At 43.5% G+C, this 20,565-nt stretch overlaps 1 protein-coding gene across 4 annotated transcripts in view; it reads right to left on the reverse strand.

Annotated features, from left to right (window-relative positions):
• Nucleotides 1-1,064: 1,064 nt before the first annotated feature.
• The window catches only part of Pld5 (phospholipase D family member 5), a 329,011-nt gene continuing 309,510 nt past the window's right edge, over nucleotides 1,065-20,565 (reverse strand). For all 4 annotated transcript variants that reach the window (XM_013157760.3, XM_063236753.1, XM_013157761.3 and 1 more), the window contains 3 exons: nucleotides 17,529-17,697; nucleotides 13,708-13,822; nucleotides 1,065-8,060 (listed from right to left, as the gene is read on the reverse strand). In XM_013157760.3, the coding sequence (XP_013013214.2) occupies nucleotides 7,813-8,060; nucleotides 13,708-13,822; nucleotides 17,529-17,697 (532 nt within the window). In that variant the 3' untranslated portion in view covers nucleotides 1,065-7,812. The remainder of the gene's footprint in view (nucleotides 8,061-13,707; nucleotides 13,823-17,528; nucleotides 17,698-20,565) is intronic.

Genomic DNA, 20,565 nt, shown 5'->3' on the forward strand with positions numbered 1-20,565 from the left:
TTGACCCCTCTTACACTTTCCCTACTCCTGTAGCATCTCAGAGACCATGTCCCTGTCAGGCCCCTTAGAAGCGGTCTCATTTGTCTTCACAAACCCCTTTCAACTACTTGTTTGCAGCAGATATTCAGCATATTTTAGCAACTTTTACATTTATCAAGTCAATCATTAGAATATGTATTTAAAATGTTATCTAAATATGTAACACAGCTGCCTTTATTAACTCAGGGTGTGCTCCTTGCTTCATTTTCTTTGTGTAGAAAAATAATGGGTCTGGGCTTCAAGACTTCTAGTTTCTCTACAAACTCAAACCATTTCTGTGTTTATCATGTAGTTATCTCCTGAACAGGCATGTGCATGTGTGTATGTGTGCATATGTACAGACTTCGTTTCTCTGCTCAGTGCTTCTGATTCATCTTTATGAGTCCAGGATAGTGGGTTACTGTGGCTTTGATATTTAACATGGATACAGTGGATCTATGAGGCTCACCATGGAGACACTCATGCCTAGATGTGAGTCTCTCTAACCAAGACAGGGTACCTTAGTCCCTTTCCTCACCACTGAGACACAATTTCCAGTACCCACCCACAACTTACAGGATGAGAGGTTCATGTGAGCTCATGGTTTTCAGAGGTTTCAGCCTGTGGTTTTGTGGCTCCAGTGCAGGAAGGACAGGGTGGAAGAGTCTGGTGAGGAAATTGCTCAAGTCATGGTGGCCAGGAAGCAGAGAAGGGAGCAGCCAGGGAGGGAGGGAAACCCCTCCAGCTCATGGTCCTAGTGACTCAACTCTAGCCAGGGCCCCACCTTCTAACAGCTGCTGGACTCATTAGTGAACAGACCACTGCTGAGTTGAGCACTCCGTGATCTGATCATCTTGCAAAAGCCCTACCTCTGAGAACATGAGGGTTTGGGGAACCATCTAGGTACAACTATAACACAGGGTGTACTACCGTGTTTGTTTTCCTTCCAGGCTTCTTAAAAGTGAGGACAACTTTCACTTCATTGGGTTTAAATTGTTAGGATAGGCACCTCTAGATGGTAAAAAACAGACACAAATCAGACTATCTCAGTTCATGTGAGTTTATTTATGTCAATACATAAGAAAGGAAGGAAGATAGGAAAGCAACCCTGTACCTACAAAGCTCAGACTCATTGTTCAGTAGTTTCTCCAGTAATCTACAAGCAGAAATGGTGACTCAAAAGGACCTCTAGACTTGGTGGCAAAAGTAATTGCTGTTCCTGTTCCACGCTGGCACCGATATGTAACTGTGTCTATCCTGGTGCTCTTGCTGCTACTCAATTATTTTCTGTTTCTCATATTCAGACTGAAATGGATTGGGCTAAGTATTGCTGGGTTCACTTTCCTCCCTAGGCTTGAAAAGGAGTCACTTTGCCTCAGGTCTTGAGCCTTGATATGATCAGTTGTGACCAGTGTGGAGAGCTCACATGCCAAGAAACATGACCTCCCTGTACAGGAGGTGTGAGCATAATCTCTCTTGGACATTAGGGAAATCTTAGGTCCACCTATGAAATGTGGATAGGAACATAGTTTTATTGCTGGGGACAAAACTAATTTTGTTTTTTAAGGCCGCTTTGGCACACAGGACTTTCAATGTGTTCTAGCAGTACTTTCTGAAACTATGGTGTTGTCTTTCTTTTATTAAGCTTTTGGATGTTACCTATCATAAACACACCTCCTAAAGAGGAAGATAGTCTTTTACCTTTAAGTAAAAGTAAGTGAAATTATAGAAGAATCTCTGATCCATATGACTGTTGTTGTATCATACTTTCTAGGTTGTCTTTAAAAACCTTCATCCTTCATTTCAGTCAGAAAGTCAACATATAATTTCAATATTTGGAGTCCTGGAAAAAAGAGGTCACATTCCCAAGATCAGCTGCATAGCTTTATGAGACCACTGTAAGCCAGACACTGTGTTTGTTTGCACTTGTGTCTTACAAGGAGCTCAGAATTTAACTATCCCTCAGACCTTTCAACCCATGGAAGAAGGGAGAGTGTATAAGGGAATCAACTTCTCAAAGTGTCTGAGGCCTACGGTAATGAGTTTGAAGGCTAGATGTCCACTTTACAAAGTAATTAGTCTGTCATATGAAGAAAAAATAAATCACAAATAATTTTCACCTTTGCTGTGATTCAGTTGGGGGCTCCTTGTACATGATTATCTCATAAAGTTATTATTAGCCCAGATAAAAATGTGAAATGCTAAGATCCAGAAACTTCCAATCAAATGAAATTATTATTTCAGATTCAGAAAGTTCACTTTATTAAACCTTTGCTGAACTCTCAAGTGACAGCTTTAAAAGAAGTGCACCTCTGTGGGTTTCTCTTCTTTATAAAAAAAAAGGGTATCAGTTCTGCATACACCATGCGTATTCTTTCAGAGATCATCAATCTTTCCCTTAAATCCAAATGATAGCAAATCAATCGAACATCATCCTGTGTGGGCCCTTGAAAGGCATCATGCTACACTCTCAGAAGGGGTTGCGTGGGAGGGGAATGTCTACCTTGGGAGGAGTTGGCTTAGATGTTTTTCAAGGTAAGCTCTAAATATCAGCTTCAGAATGGGTTTGTTGAGGCCTGCAGGTGCAGTTCCATGGTGGCGCACTTGCCTAGGGAGTTTTGGGTCCAATACCAAGCACTGTAAAAACATAACAACCAGATGGGTTTGCTGAGGAGACACAAGTGTCTTTGATTATGGATTGAGCCCTAGGGAAGAGACAGCAGCAGATGAGTATGGGAGGGAACTGACCTGGCACCCACAGAAACTTTTTTTGTCCAGGGACCACAGTGAAGCTCATAGGATCCATAACTGTTTCTTCACTAAGAAATCACTTATGTATCCCAAATCATCAGTAGTAGGTACAACTTTATAGAGGGACAGGGTAGTTTTACACAGTGCTTGTTGGGTGGATATAGAAGACAGTTGTCCCATAGCCTGTTGGGCCAGCTGCCTTTACTTTGTCATTTATATTATCAGGAGAGCAAGTTTGTTTCTGAGATAGAGCTGAGCAGAAAAATGCTTTATTTTGCAGTATGAAAAAGTCATATATATTTATGTCTGAAAATAACTGAGCATGTTGGTTGTAGGGAAGATTTGATTGTTTTAATGATTCCCCCTACAAATTGAACCCTATATCATACCAAATTATCTAGGGATCAGAATGTTAATAATAGAGATGTGTCCAGGTACACGTATATCCTATTTATATACAGGTACATTAAAAATTCCAAGAGATCCTTTGGAACAGAATTAAAAGTTTAGTAGTTAAACATAGCAAAAGAAAATACAGAATGGCCTGTTAAATTCTACATTTCTTTTCTGATAGGTTGCCAAAAGAAGTCTAGGTAACCCGTGGTCTTTTATCTGTAAGTATAAGACTGGTATTGGGTCAAAAATAAGAAAAGTAAGTTTTTACAGTTTTAAGGGACCCTTCTAAGGGAACCCTATCCAGTCACATACAGAGCAATATTTTCATAATTCAGCCAAAGACAGGAATTCTCTCAAATGGAAAGGTTAGCCTAAGTGGAGTTGACCTGACAGCTAGCAAAAAACCCACATTCGTTTAAGCCAATAAGGTTAAAAATGATAAGCAGTTATTTGGTTATCAACATATAAAAGGAAAAGGAAGAAGTTTTTTTACAGCAACTAGGAAAGTATTAGAATGTGGATTAATTTATCCAATCTATCTTAGGCCAAAGGAGACTTATATTAGTTTTTCCTTTAAAAGGTTGACAATAAATTGCACCAGTATATTGAGGATAAGTACAGGGAAAAAAAGAACTGATACCCACAATAGACGGGATGCTTCATAGGGACTGAATTTGAATATCCAATAGCTAAGTATCTCTCACTATAGGAGCTGATCATTCTATTGCAGGTAAGGCAGCTGTTTACATTCCTTAAATGTTAAAAATAATAAAGTGAATTTTAGATGGAGAAAAACATACAAATGATCATACGTATTAGCTGGGGATTTAGCTCAGCGGCATAAGCACCTGCCTTGCAAGCAGGCGGTCATGAGTTCGATCCCCGGTACCGATAAAAAGAAAAAACAAACACACACACAAACAAAAAAACCAAATGATCATATGTATGAGGGAGCAGAATCTAGGACAGAATTCCTGAGACAGATCCTGGATCTGATTCTTTCAAGAAATTCTTACACTCTTTTAATTTCCCCTTGGAATTTAGCTCAAAAAAAGTTCCTGCCCACAAACAGCAATCTTAGAAGGAATTGAGGTCACTTGAGAAAAGCCACGCGCTGGTGGGAACTGCGCTTCTGTCAGTCCTGGGGTCACCAAGGCATTTTTAACAAACCAGTACCTGCATTAATGAAACGTGTTTTTAAAAGGGTAAAATCTGCCAAAAATGTGATCCGACTCATCTCATTCAGAGCCAAATCAGACACGAGACAAACTATGACACAGATTCCAGGACATATGGTGCTCAGAGCCAGCCAAATGCAAAGGTTTTCCTTCCACAGACCTTTTATTTCCTAAACTGAGCCTACTCTGAGCTTTTAAGGACACTAGCGTTCAATTTACATACGTCCCGCAGGGCGCTGGCAGTCCATGAAGTTCCTCTTTACAAGGCTCCTTCGAGACTGCAGGGTCAGGTTCAGTGCGCCTCCCCCCGCCACTTCCAGGTACCCAACACATGGTGTTTACAGAGCACAAATACAATCTCAGGAGAGTCTGCTTCCTGTCCCGTGGTCTGATCACCTGTGATCCAATTCCGTGGTACCCCAAGGGTCAGCGACGATGCCGCAGAGGCCAGCAGTACTGATATTTGGCAATGTGTTTCAGGGATTGATTTTGGGTGATAGACTCTTTGGGAAGGGAAGGAAACATGTGTATAATTTTCCAACATGCCGGCCCAGCAGAAGGTCATAAGAGACTCCGGAGTAAGAAGTGTCGTCTTATAGGGGACCACTGTTTAAAACCAATACTTCAGAATAAATAAGGCACTAAGTTAGTGTTAGTGACAGAGGAATCCACAATATGATTTGGTCTCAAACTGCATTTGGTTTTCTTTTTCCTCCCCCTGGGGAAATGATTTCTGAAATGTTTATGGAGAAAAAAAAAGGTTAGTAATAACCATCCTCCTTATAATCCCTGGCATAGCCATCTACTCAATATTCTCAAAGTGTTTTTGTTTTGTTCTTTCTCTTGAGAAGTATTTCCTGGGACATTTGGGAGTGGGAGGGATAGAAGTTAATCATTTATTTAGCACAGATACAAAGAGAGAAAGGCCACCTCGAAAAGAAGGAGACAGGACATCCAAATGAAAGAGAAAATGCAACAGAATGGAACGTTCTCTTAGGAGACACAGCCTCATTTCAGTGTTGTCACGTTTGGTGTTCAGGGCCCATCTTCCTGGTTGCCACAGGAGGTTGGCATGGCCTCCACCACCCTGATTACCCTGGTGCGGTGTGCTGCTGTGTCCTGTAGAGCCCTGAAGCTGCCGGTGCCTGGGAGAAAAACCAGGATATAGTTCCTGGGGCATCGTTTCAATGGGACTCAGGAAAAAACAGCGACTGTATCATTTCCTAAAAGATGACATCCTGCTGTCCTACCACATGGATATCTAAGTGTAGGCCTTTTCTCTAGGCCTGCCCTCGTCCCTTGGCTGTGGAATATTGATTTCAGTAGACAACTTGGGGATCATTAAGGAAGTAACTATTTCCTTTCCCTTTAGATGTTCTTTTTGTAAACCCCTAACCTTTTTGTTGGTCCCAGGGTGATGAACTTGGGAGGTCTGCTTGTCCCCACTCTATTCTTTCTTTCAAAAAACATCATTAAAGCCACCATTACTTGGGTGACAAAAAGAACTTCCTACGTGAACAAGTACTATGCATGAGATGCATATTTAAAGACTTAGATATTGGCCATGACTGATGAAGGATTTCATTGAGGATCCCCCCAAAGTCGTAAAAACACACTGCCCTTTACCATACAGCCTCCTTCCAGCTTTCTTGATTGACTGGCTAAGGAGTCAGTGAAGCAGTAATTGGAAACAACCAGACAGGAAGTAATGTGAACTAAGGTGACCAACAGCAGCCGTTCTCCCGGCGTGATTCCATTAGGTAAGCCTGCAGAAATGAAAAGCGAAGGTTGAAACCACTCACTGGTCCTTGCTCTGAAAACACATGATATGCTGGTCCTAAAGAACGACTCCTAGCACAGTGTCTAATTTTGTGTTGATATCGTTTATGTCGAGTGATCCAGCAAACACGTTCCATCCAGTCCAGGTTTCCACCAGTGGCTTTGTGTCCCTGCATTCTGGCCATCCACATTTGTGACAGGAAGCTGTGGACTTGTTTTCCCTTTCTGGGTTCTTGAGGAGGACCTGGTCTTGATTCTATCAGGATACCACAAAGATTATTTCAAGAAAAAGATTAAACATTATAATGCTTAGCATTGATATAGGTTCTTTTGATTGCAAAACAAGTTATAAATATCTCCTACCATGACAACATTCTTGCGAGGTAGGTAAGTATTTCTGTTTTTACATTAGCAACAGAAACCCCAGGCTAAGGAGCCGAAGGCTCTGTTCTGAGCCCCGCGGTCAGGAGCTACACGGGGTGTGGGTGTCCTGGTCACCTGCCTGGGGATCTTATGTAGCAGGAGTCTCCATTAATACATGGTTATATATTGTATAGATATAAAACGACACACAATGACATTATAGAACAATAATCCAATATTTCTGTTTCTTAGTAAAATATGTTAAGCACAGTATTTAAATTGCATTTCTCTGAAAAGCATTTGGTATATTAAATAGCAGAAGGTATATTAAATAGCTCTATAAACGTTTGCTGGCATACTCTTAACAGCATAATGAGTCGAAAGAAATTTAAATCCACTCACGCATAAAGACCTTTCCTTTATAAGACTGTAAACCAAAAAAAGTGTGGGAACCTACATCGTTCTCAAAAATGCAGAGTGAATAGCTTTCTGGATATTAGCAGGTGGCTACATCACCTTTCTGAGCTGGAGAGAAAAGGTACCTATTGCTAGCTGTGTTTTTTTTAAAAGAACTGATTCGGTACGGGGGAAGAATGTAGTTGAGGTGAAAATTAAAGACGGCTATTTCTATTTTGTATTCATTCTGAGGAATTCATTGATTTTTAAAAGATGCTACCATACTGGGAACTAATGTTGAGGTTGAATATAGGGACATTATGTAATCAGAATGTTTTGTGAGAAGATGAAATGATAAAATGAAACCGAGGATATTAAAAAGATGCTGAACAAAAACACACAAAAAGTATTTTTCCAGAGTGTTGAAGGCTGACATAAGATGTGAGGTGTGTATGTGTTGGAGCTTGGGTAGGTTTTAGAGATGGTTTACAAAGCCAAATTCTTGGATTTATCAGTGTCTTCTTCTCCACAGTGAAGTCCTCACCTTTTTCTCCTAATCAGCAGTGCTCAGAATGGTGTCAAAATAAAAAAAGCTCACCTCATGCTAAATTTCCTAAGAACTGGCCAACGGCCAGCAGAAAAGGCTCTAAAACCAGAAAGGACCAGGAAACAGGAATCAAAGTCTTAAATCTTGTATGCAAACATAAAAACAAACTTCTAAGCCAGAACGGCATTCTCTGTCAGAGTAACAAATATAAAAGTCTTAAATTGTGAGTACATGGTGCTAAGATATCGTCAGCTAGAGATATTACATATCATTCAATTTTTTTAATGTGTGCTTTGTTTTCCCCCTAAAAAAGACATATTAAATTGTTTTTTTTTCTCTCCTCAAGTCCTTGGTGTATAAATAGGAGAACGCAAGTGCTGACAGTCAGTTAATTTCCTCGCGTTGGGGCTCAGAGGCAGTTTTGTTGGCGGGGCGTCTGGGTTGGAACAGGCTGGAGCAGTTCGGCTGTTTGGTGGGCTGTAAGGTTCTGGCATAAGGTGAGTACCAGTCCCTTTCAAACACGTCTTTAAGTTGCTTAATGATGCTTCTGTTGTTCCTCACATCTGCCTGGTTGATGACGAGGCCCGTGCCAGCATTCTGGGTAAAATCATTCCCTACCCAGTCAAAATTCCCTGCCAACAGACACAGACATAACGGTGAGGAGTTAGGATCCACTGGGAATATTCCCGATATAATGAAATACGAAGTGGATTCTATTTACAAAATCACAAACACCCGGGAATAATGACAAGGAGGCAGAGTTGTGTTGACAGCTTCAAAAGGAAAAAAAAAATTCCAAGAAGGCTTGCATATGGCATATTAATATTTGCATATTATTTTGGCATTTTCTTCAGCTTTGCTCAAGTTGAAACTCAAAACAAGGAATCTGCTGTTCTTTTTTTGTAAATGTTATTTCTTATTGATGTTCACAAGATACACTAAATACGGCAACATGTAAAATATATAGGAATACACTTAAAACATCTTGTGAACAATTACTACCTTCTTGAAGAGACAACATCAAATCCATATGTACAAACATATCATAATGCCGAGAAGCCCTCCCATCAAAGGAAACGGGGAAGCAGACACGTCCCAGCTCCTAAGAGTACACATGCACACACACGCACACAGAGATGCGCACACACATGCCTGCACACGTGTCCTGCTCGGGCTAAAAGGACCTCAGGAAGGTGCCAGCCCAGGAGTCCAGGCAGGCCCCATGAGCACCAGCTCTGCCTGTGCCCGTGGTGTTAGAGAGGCCACAAACTGTCCCGAGTTTGACACCTCAAGAAACAAAACAAACACATCTGCAAGACTAGCTCTTCATGAGGCTGACAGGAGGACCTCTCCCAAGCCGCTCTTCTTGGGCTTTAGATGGTGTGTTTTCCTTACATCCCTCTATGCATACCGTCTTTCCTCTATGCATATTGGTGTTACCTCTGTCTGTCTGTCTGTCTGTCTGTCTGTCTGGTACTAGAGATGAACTTAGGACTTCACCCATGCTACACAAGTGCCCTACCATTGAGCTTTATCCCCAGCACTTTTTATTTGATTTTATTTTATTTAAGCTGTCCAGGTTGCCTTTGAACTTTTGATCCTCTGCCTCAGCCTCCTGAGGTGCTGGGGTTACAGGCACACGCCACCATGCCTTGTAAATTTCCCCTTTTAGAAGGACATTGGTCATATTAGATTAGCAGCCACCTTACATATATCATTTTAAATTGATTAGCTCTGTAAAGAATTCATTTCCAAATAAGGTTGTATTCTGATATACTGGCACTTAAGACTTCAACCTGCCCATTTTGAGGGACAGAATTTAGCTCAGACTTGGTGGTAAGGCTGTCATCTGCCTCCGAAGAGCCTAGAATGTCTGTGCTATTCCTGGGTAGCCCACCTTCAAGGTGGGCAGATCAACAGCCTGGACAACCCCAAACTGGTACCCAGTTGGGAGAGAGTTTCAGCAGCACAAAGCTTTCTCCACGTGAGGGGACGATACTACTTATTTCTATGCGCTATTTTTGTCCTCCATTTAATGCATATTTATTGAGTGTTGAATGTCTACAGGTACTAGGTTATTAGGAGCTATGAATATAAGACTGAGAATTAGTCTTATATTCATAAGACTGCCTATGAGGAATCCAGGAGAGAAACACTGTAATTATCATAGCCAGAGTGTGCAACAGGACAAGAGAAGTGTGCACACCATGTCAGCAGCACAGCAGAGAGGCGGCTTCTACCGTGCCCAGCATGTCAGGAAAGGAGCTTCTCTCTGAGCAGCGGGAACTGCACTGAAATTTATCTAGAACAAGAGGGAGTTGCACCCCTGAGAGAAGATGGCGTCTCCTGGAAGAGAAATGGTCAGGGTATCGGAGAAGCTGAGCCTGAGGTCAGGATCTGAGGGCCTGTGAGGGGAGAGGGACTGCCCTGCGGTGTTTATACATATTGCTTCATAGGAGTGCTGTGATTTACCTCTACTTTCACGATGGGCATGGGCGGCTCAGACAGGTAAAGAAATCTGCCCGGGGTCTTTGGTGAATGAACGGTGCCCTAGGTCTCCAGCCTCCCTGAGCTCAGTTGATAAATGCCCACCAGTCCAGATCTGATCTAAGCTCCTGCTTCTGTTCTCCTCTTTGGTTAAGAGCTTGTTCCATGAAGAGAGCTGATGGCTTTTAAAGTGTCCACCTGGACGCTCATTCCCACAGTGGCCAGTCAGGGCACTACCGAAGCATCTGCTGAATAAATTCCCAAGGTCACGTTCTGGGGCATCCCTGACCCATGCGCTGGAGCCATGGATGGGAGAAGCTGCACTTGTGCGGGCAGAGCCATGCCTGACCCTTTCTGGTTTCTTCCTTCAGTCCCTGCTCGGCTCTCCGGAGCCCCCAGTCAGCTCTCTCTTCCATCTGGCACCCACTGGAGTCCTGGAAAGCATTTCCTTCGTCCTCCATTTCACTCCTTAAATTCATTCCTCACAGCCTCCGAACTCCAGTCCCTCCCTCAAATATTATCAGCACAGTCAAGAATCTGCTCTCTGTCAGCCCTAACCCACGACCTGCTGCCGTCTGTGGTTTTGTGAGAGGCATACTCTCCGAGGAGTTTTCCGCCCTAAATGAGGACGTTGCCCTACAGATGGTACATGATGTTGTGTCTGAGACTGCATGGAGAGCCCCTCTACCAGCGTGGGGCTCCTGAGTTTTGCTCCTAGTTGTTTGGCCACACTCAGAGGGCACAGTTCCACACAGACGCCCAGTGGCAGGCACATACAGGCTCAGATCTCTGAATTGGGGCCACAGAGTTACCCAGGAACCCGCTGGAAGAGAGTGGTGCTTTTCATTTTCTAAGCGCAAGGCTCCGGTGGTCTCGTATGACTTCCACAGACTCAGCTGAGACACTCAAAATCCCATCCCCCCAGCTATAATCCAGGCAAGGCCCTCCTGGGAGTTCTGACCTATGCCACGGACAGCAGGAGACAGTCACATGGCATTATCTCATTCAGGTCTCACTACAGTCCTGTGAGGTGCACAACTAAGTCCATCGAGCTGGTGAGGAAGTCAAGGCACCGAAAGGTTAAGGGATTTGTTCAAGGCAGGTGTCACGCAGTATCAGAGCTGAGGTTTAAAGCCAAGTCTAACTCTACAGCCCACACTTCTATGCCAGGCCACCTCTGATCCTTTAAAGACACTCACTGTTGTGGCCACCCAGGCTGGGGCATCACAGCCGCACTGAGATTGCTGCTCCATTTGCTGGTACACTGCTCTCGAAAGGGCGTATGCTTTGGGAGTGACGTGGGCAGGGAACTAAGGAGGGGAAGGTGGAAAACTCTGGAAGCCTTGTTCTGTGAGTCTGCCCTTTCCTTCTCATACAAAACATGGAGCCAAATCCAGCATCTTATCTGATCCTCTGATGTTTTAAGCAGCTTCTTCTCAGGAATTAGCACTGTGGGGAGCTCACAGGCCATCAGAAGAATTCCCACACCAGTGTGTGATAGTGTTTTTCTACCTTTTACTCCCAGGTGGTTTGGCTAACCTTCCAAGTATGCTTCACTATATATGAATATTTTTAAAAAATAGGATGCAGTTTCACTGATCTTTTTCTGAGACTGCCATTTCTGCTTCCAAAAGTGCACTCTGAGGACCTGGTTGCCAGACCTGCAGTGTCGCCCTGAAGGAAGGGACATCCAGGGTGCACAGGAGCTCTCTCCAGAGTACCGAGGCTGCGGAAACCTCCTGAGTGCCTTCCATGACGAGCTCACCCTTCCCCTGCCGGCCCTCCTTCCAGACAGGTCTGCGGACTCATCTACACCCCGGGGAATTCACAATGAGACAGGTGACACAGCCAGGATTCTTCTGAAGTCTTGTGACAACGTAATGGAGCTACAACTTGGTGGAAGGCCCCGGTGTGAGGCATCTGCATGATGACTTGGGAGATTTCCAGAACAGGCTGATAATAATTTAAATCATCAACACATTTTCTCTCTTGATGTTCTTTGAATATTTTTATACTAGAACTATGGGGCACTCGAAGGAATTAATGTTCTGGCAATTTGATGTAGGTAAAACAAACTCATTTAAAAATCCACTAGATAGGGAAGAGGAATAAAAATAAAAATCAGGGATGTCATCTCCACCTTATAGAGACAGAGGCTTACCAGATATTATGTGACTTTCTACCATCTCACAGTGTGTGAGTGTCAGTGTGGGAACTCACCTACAGGTTGTCTGGTTATAAAATACTTATCTAATTCATTGAAGAGCATAGGGATTATCAGTGCAAGTTAGTACCAAATGTAAGCAACACAAGTAAAGTAGCTAGATCGGAATTTCCAAATCTACTAAGCCTGAAACTTCATCCATCCTTGGGTTTCCTAATAAATAAATCCAAAGCTGTGTTTTTTCTTTTTTTAAGTAAGCAATTTTGAGACTTTTGGTCACTTAAAAAGAAGCTGATTTCTGGCTGAGGGTTTAGCTCAGTGGCATAAGCGCCTGGCTGGCAAGTGCAAGGTTGTGAGTTCATTCCCCGGGACAAAAAAAAAAAAAAAAAAAGAAAGAAACTGATTTCATTTTATCATCCATAAAACAGTGGTTACATACAATAAAGTCCACACAATCACATACAGAGCCCCTAAGATGGACAAGAAAAATAAAATAATATGCTTATATATGAGGACAACCAAAATGGTATACATTTCATAATATTCTGACCCTCTGTTTTAATAAAGTAAAGTCAGAACCATGAGAACGGAGAAGGGCAGGACATTCCTGCCGGAAGCCAGGAGTCAGGGCTCCTCCGCGCAGGATGCTACAGGCAGGGTCCGTGCCGCTTGGTCTCCAGCCCGCATTCCTCCTCTGCACCTGCAGGCTAAGTCCCTTTCTGTCTCACAGCCTGGTGACTTCATTTCTGAACTGCAGATGAATAAGAGCTGCCCTTGCTACTGGCAGTGTTGCAAAGAGTCTCAAAATGAAGTGCTTTTCGAAGCTAAGATGGTGTATTTTTTATTTACCTACTGAATTTAGAAAAATATCATCGCTATGCATCCCTTATTTTTCCAGTCCAAACTTTTCTCCTCTGGAACTGCTAGTTTTTCTGCACCATGTAATAACTGCCCTGCTAGGTCTTGGGTTTGGTGCTCTCAGGTAATTTCAACTCTAGCTGTTGATGGTTCTAGCTGAGGGGTTACCCTGAACTTGTACATATCACGACATATTTGAATACGCTTAATACTTCAGGAAAAAATTCTACCAATATAATGATTTCTGCATCTGGAACATTATTATCTTAAAAATAGCAGCTATCATGAATTGGGTTTTACTTATGTGCCAGGTGCTTTGCAATTATTAACTCATTTAAACTTCACCCAATGAAGAAGAAACTGTCATTAGCCCCATTTTACAGATGAGAAAGTTGAGATTTGGAGGGATCAAGTCAGTTGCCCAATGTCAGATGTCCAGGAGATGGTGGAGATGAAATTATTGTCCAGGTCGGGCAAGTTCCAGCACTGGACAATTCCAGTGCCTGTATCCCTGTGGCAGGAGCATGCACCAAGTGCCAGGCCCCCCCCCCCCGCCCCCCCGCTCTGATGATCCCCTCACCTGTAAGATGAGGCCTGAGACTTGAGAACTTGTCTGCAGAGCCTGAGGATGTGAATCAGGCTACCTGGGACGGGTTCAGCTGTGGGGCACCCTCTATTTCCTGACTGAGTCCCCCAGTGACCAGCCGGGGCTCCCCAGGGGTCTACTTGTGGTAGTCCCCTCTCCCAGGAGCTGCAGCCCCAGCACCTACCGATGTAAACGGCTCCATCTGTCACCATGTACTTGTTGCGGTTTAATTTAGGAAGGGTGTGATTTCTTTGTTCTTTTGTTGCACAAGCATTCTCTCTCTCCAGATCGAAAAATTTCTGTAAGACAAAAAAGAAAAAAAGAAAGACAAAGCAGGTGAGTAGAGAGTGTATCGGTAGTTCAAGAGCTCAAAGGAGGGTATTACCCAAATAACAATAGACCTCACACTGGGTTATTAAAACCGCACTCGAGGTACTTTGTATGGAGGAAGCTATTTTGGTTCTCAAATCCATATAGGCAACCAGAGAGAACATTAGCATGCTCAACTAAGTCCATAATTAACATTTTAAAGCTACAAAATGAACAGAAAATTCACCCTTTCAGGGGGGAGGGCCGGAAGGTTGTTTAATTCTCATTGTCTTGCTCATCAGGGTGCAGTGGCTTTGAAGCCTGCCTCAGGGGACTGCCTGTAGAGTGGGCCAAGAAGCTGAATAAATATTCTCACACGCTGCCCAGTTAGGACAGTGATGCAACCGGGGAATCTGCAAAGGTCACAAGAGATTTTGCCACAGGAACAATATTTTCTATCCAAACACCTAAGTCTACACACTTGTGTCGGAGGCAACTCAAAATCAATATCCTAACTTCCAGTCATGAATCTGAGTGGACCCCGAAAGCAGCCTTCCAGTTCTCCCAAAGCCAGAGTTGCTGGGAGAACATGGCCTGAGACCTCCAGGAAGGGCTGGGGCTGGGGCTGGGTCTTGGGCTCCGGCACCTGTGCCAAGAGTGGGGTGCAGCCTGGGCTGTGGCTGAGCCCCTGGGACACTGGTGGCTGAGCTCAGATAGGACACCTGCCATATACGGTGGTCTCTGGTCTCTGAGTTGGGAAAGGCACATTTTCAGAACTGCAAGGAGTCTTTCTCCAAGGGTTCCCAGCTATGGCACCCAGAGTCTGCGTGTTGCAAGGAAAGAAGAAGCAGAGACAGGCGATGGACAGCTGGAAAAGCAGACTCCATTCACAGTTTCAGACCTGCCTGCGTCCACATTCGGTCTGGAGAAACAATGAGAGTTGGTCTTTTCCTGCGCCCCAGGTGGGAAAGGAGTGGCCTCGGTGATCACTTCCGCCCTGGAAATTCTATGCTCTGAGCTCCGTAGTTAGAGTGATGCCACCTAATCCCGTTTTCTCACTTGCTGCCTTCCGAGAAATCCGTGTCTTCAATTAGATGTGAGTGCTCTGAAGCCAGAGCCATAGATTCATGAAATTCATGAGGTCTGGCAGCATCATCAGTGGACAACGGCCAGCGGTCACACACATACATACTCATCACTAATTTGTTGAGAACGCTGCTTTGTCTCCTTTGGAGACATCTAGTACTGTAGAATGGGGGTGGGTTTGAAAAGGAATAACATATCCATTCTAAGATCAACCAAGAACGAAGTCATAGCTTGAGGCTTTTAAGAAGAACCCTCGTTGCTTGAGAAAGCCGCTATGCTGGCCCTGAGAGGTAGGGGACAGATAGGATAGCAGAATCAGACCTTACTACTGACGTCCTTAGATACCTTAACATGTAAGAAGACAGCACAGACACTTAAAAAATGATCGATTAATTTAGTAAAAAAAAAAAAAAAAAAACAACTCAGGCCACTGGATCGACCTTGTGAGCTGCAGTCTCTTTCCGCAGGCTCTTGGTAGATAAAAAGGTGCATTAGGGTGGGAGAGGGATGGAGGGGCTGGAGGCGCCTGTCCACGGAGGACAGAGTTCCCTGCCATCTGCGTCCTGAGTCCCCACGGCTCCTGAAGATGGTCCACAGGCGGGTTCCAACGTCTGCTCTTGAAGGCGCGTCTCAGCCACTTGGGCTAGAGCTCAAGGCTGAAAGCTCCTTTCCCAGCCAGCAGATGGTGTGTGCTAGAACCGTGACCATCTGTGCCAAAACCTCGAAGCTGGGGAAGTACCGGAGAGATGAAAACGACAGAGGGATTCCCATCCCAAGATTTCGTTCTCAAAAGTCTTCAGCGAGAAACAGCATAGTGCTTCCATGGTGATTCAGTGGCAGTGTATCACAGGGTGGCAGGGACCCTGCTTTGCCCTAAAGAAGCCAAGAGAGGAGTCAGAGGCCACAGCATCCCACAGTGTGCCAGGCACTCTCGGGTCCGCTCCTGCTAGGCCTCGTAAGTGTGACAGTGGTGCTCCCTGGCAACCCATGCTGACCTCTGGAGCGCTGGCTTCCCGGGACAGGCCGCAGAGATGGCTAACCACGCCTTGGACTCAGTCTTTGTCCTGGGCCTGGCTCTGTCACTGGGGTGTGAACAATGTGCCAGGGACCCCACTGGGTGCTGGGAAGACCCTGGTGATTAGACCCCTGTTCTTTGTGGCAATGGATGTTCCCTGGAGCCGTGCATGTCACTTCAATTATCCAGAAAAGGTGCTCCTGCAGCCAAAACAACCCCAGGTATTTTCTAGTCTGGGAAGACGTTAAACACAATGGAACTCTCTCCTCAAGGTCTCTGCCCAGCTTTCTGGGGGCTGCAGTGACTTGTCCCCCATGTCTGACTCCAAACCCAGTTATTCCAACCACTAATCCAACACCAAGTGGGTCCATTTACGGTATTTGCAAAACTGTCTTAGAAAGCCGAAGGCCCTGGTGGGTAAGCACAGCTTTGATCTTATTTCTAATACGCACTGGGATTTATGAGTCCGCAGACATCAGCATGGCTGCCTTGGTTTACCAGGTAAATAAAGAGATGTGCCGAGACAAGATAACACTTGTTTTCCCCTTAGCTGAGAGGGAGACTGAGGTCTGTCTGTGGGAAGGGAATGTAACAGATAGCAGGCGCCTAGTGTATCAGGTGGTGATGATCCTCAGACTTCTTCCTTTGCCCCTTGGGGATGCAGCCGCCCTCTGGGCACACTCCTCAGCCTGCCTGCTCACTGTGTGGGCATGAGAACGACACTGGGCGTTGGAAGGGAAGCTGTAGGCCAGCTCACCACCTGCAGGCCTGGTCCACAGAGTCTCTTGGCCACTTCTCCAAACTCTCACTTCTGTTTGGTCTTATAAGGGATATTTGGGCTCAGGTCAATCCCAGATGACTCATGTCAAAGATGATGCTTCAAAGTCTTTGCCATTCCGTGTCCCTATGTGCTAAAAGAAACACCGCCTCATCATCTAGAAGGATGTCTGTGAATGACTGAACAGAGGGCTGGGAAAAGCTGAGTGCTGAAGGATCCATGGCCATTAGTCAGGAGAAGCACAGGGGAGATGCTGTAAGCAGAGAGAGGAGCAGGTGCAAAGGCCCTGAGGTGGCTGGAAGAAGGTCTGAGATGAGTTTGAGAGTTCATACCTTGAGAGTATCACCAATTCCCCATTTTGCCTTCCTCAAGGAATTCACAGATGGATTAGCATGTGGCCCAAGGGTCCTGGAACAGGTACAGGACATTGGGCTAAGGGGGCATTGTGGGACTGGGTGCTGGCTTCTAATGTTTAGCCACAGTCTCACAAGTAAGAACAGCAGGGGATTAAAGCAGTTCAAGCAAATAGGAACACTGTGACAGCCAGGTTTGAAGGGGACCAGAGAGGAAACCTGGGCGCCGTGTTCTTTGTTATGCATGCAATTGCTTCAGAAAATCACTCATCCTGCCTTCTGAAGAAATTTGCACTACCAAAGATTGTCATTCTGATTCTTTCTGCAAGTTTACACGTGTGTGTGTGTATGTGTGTGTGTGTGTGTGTGTGTGTGTGTGTGTGTGTGCATGCATGCACGTGCTTCTGGCACTCAGACACACACGGGGAGTTTTGTTTTCACAGCAGAGTCACTGTGATACTTACGACTTTCAAACTGCAGTTGGCTATTTCTGTGCAAATAGCTTTAAGAGATGAAATGAAGTTGAAGGTGAGCGGGTCCGTTTCCTTCCAGAAGCTGATCAGGAGTCGCACTTTAACGCTTCGCAAAACCAGTGCTTCTCTTATTTTCCCATCCAGGTCTGGCCAGTAAGTCCTACGGAAGTAATATCCACAGAGATAAAAGGAAAGAACAAGGTTAGTTTTGGGAAAGAAATCTGCTGTACGACAGAGCATGTTTACCTTAGTCTGGTCATGACTGTGCTGTAATGTATAAATAACGCTTTAGGACTGGCTGAAAAAAAATGCAAGGCTGTCAGGTTAGCTGCCAAGAAATGAAATTTCTGGGACCCCTGTCTGTCCAAAGGCAGGCTTTGGCCACCAGGGCCTGGCTGGGTGTCCCAGGGAGCAGACAGATTGGCTGCGGCTACAGGCCTCTCTCACTGCACAGCCCGGGCTGCGTGAGCCTGAGTCCACGCATGCACCGCAAACCAACTCAGCGACAAAATCCCAGCTCTGTCTGCTCCCAAATGCCACTGCGGCTTCTCCTCCTGGGAGACTGTCCCCAGGTAAACTTCTGCTCTGATTATCTGAACTTTCCCACTCTAAACACACACACACACACTCACACACACACACTCACACACACACTCACACGCACGCACACATGCACATGCACACATGCACACACATCTATGTTAAGGGTATACATACACATATATATATTAGGCACAACAAGAAATGAACAATAATAGCTAATAATAAAATAGAACAATTATAGCAATATAATTGTAATTTGATTTTGTTATATCCAAGGCATGGGCAGCTGTTTCAAAGATAACAAGATATATTATGGTAGCCATTTTGGATTTATTATTATCTTGTTTTGAAGACCTTTACTGCATTGTTTTGTCTTTATTGGTTCTATTTTGCTCTGTTTTGTTTAATTTTTATTATGTCTGAAGGCATCCGCAGCTGTTTTGAAGACCGAAAGCGGCATCATGGTAACCATTGCTGATTTTCTATTGTTTTGAAGCCCCTGTCACTTACAATGGTTTGTGTTGATTGGCTTTGTTCTGTTTTGTTTTGCTTGGTTTTATTTTCTTTAAGATAAAAATAAATGTTATTTGAAACTGATATATTATTTATTTCTGGAAATTCTCATTTAATAGCTTTAAAATGCTGCCGACCTGCAGAGAACTAAAATCTCAGAAGGCAAACCTGGAGGTGAGGGGGGTGACTGAACCTCAAAGGCTAATCAGGCTGTTTTTATTGGTCTTCTATACCTCTAGCTTTCATGTGACGGAAGAAACACATCACAAACAGCCCCAAACTGAGACTAAATAATTTTTTTTAAAATTTTATTTAAGGAGAAAAAGAAAAAAAGCAGAGAAAGGGTACAAGTTATACAGATTTATAAAATAAATAGTAGGAAATCACTAGTTAATGGATTACATATTGTCATCTTAGAAATAATTGTTCAAGTTACAAAATTAAAGCTTATAAAGTGAACATTCCAACAGTGAGACTGCAAACAGTTCTGTTCAATGACCCAACAAAACAGTAATATCACTATCTATCTTATACTAAGATACATATACATACAGTTATATCGTTTAAAGCACTTTCTTTTCCTCTCTTTTGTACAATGACAATTACACATTTTGGGTTTTGTTGCTCCCACAGTTCTTATTACTTTTTTGGAAGAGAGTAGAACCAAATGTGACATAACAGAACAGAGTCAGTCAAATCAAAAGGGTGGACATAATAGATAATGTAAAAGCATAATACAAGGTGATCAACAATGGTTACCATAATGCCTCCTGCTATCTCTGATAGAATTGCCTATATCATCAGTTATAATACAATTGAACAAAACAGTAAAGAACAAAACCGACAAAACCAAAACATTGGAGACATTACAGGTCTTCAAAAGTAGATAATAGTCAACTAGAATGGGCATCATAATGAATCCCACTATCTTCACAGCTGTTGCCTAAACTTTCGAACCTGGTACTATCAAGCAAAACAGAACAGAGGGACATCAGTCAAAACAAGATGGTGAGAGCAATACAGGGCTTCAAATCAAGATAATAGAAAGTCAAAGTGGGTTACTATAATATATCCTACTATTTTTAAGTTTATTTTTCCCTTAATTAAAAGGATAAAAATAAAAAAGTACATAAAAAAAAGGGAGATTGAGATAAAAGAGGGCATAATAGCAAAACAGCACAGATCAAAACATAACCATTTAAGCCAAATAGTGTTTCACCACAAGATAATCCCAACACAAAAGTAGTTACCATATTGTCTCTTTCCTTGAAATCTTTGAGTATAACTTCGTATACTGTAGCATCAAATATATCAAAACAATGTAAAACCATTTAAGAGAATGACAGTATTACAGGGTATTTAGAATCAACTAACAGAAAATGAACACTGGTTTCTGTATAATCTCCTTGTCTATAAAAATTTTTGCTTATACTATCATACATAATAAAATCTAATAAGATACAACCTGTTTAGACCAATGGAGACAGAAGAACAAAAGCTTGATGAGACTTCAAAACAAGATGATACTAAATCAGTATTACCTATTAAGATGTCATTTTCTCCAAAATAGCTGTTCCTATCATCCAATCTTCTCTGCCTCATTTCTGTTGAGCTCTTTTTCTGTCATTAGTTGTCAGTTTGTCTTCTTCATTTTGTTTTCTGCTCCATTCATTGTGACCTCTCTGCCACTATTTCTGGATTCTTCGTATTTTTCTTTTTTAGAATATCCTGCAGTATTCTCTGTAGAGTTGAATTGGTGGTTGCATATTCCCCTAGTTCCTCTTTATCCTGGAAGCACCTTGTTTTTCCATCAATTTCCAGGGGCAGTTGTACAGGATATCTCAATTTTGGCTGGAGATTATTATCTTTCAAAGCTTGAATTATTTCCCCCCACGCTCTTCGTGATTTGATGGTTTGTGCCGAGAAATCTGCTGTAATTCTGATGGGTGTCCCTTGTAAGTAATCTGTTTCT

Source organism: Cavia porcellus, unplaced genomic scaffold (genome assembly GCF_034190915.1).
Source record: "Cavia porcellus strain 051 isolate PalLab524CR breed Dunkin Hartley unplaced genomic scaffold, mCavPor4.1 scaffold_26, whole genome shotgun sequence".
In the NCBI taxonomy this organism is placed as follows: Eukaryota; Metazoa; Chordata; class Mammalia; order Rodentia; family Caviidae; genus Cavia; species Cavia porcellus.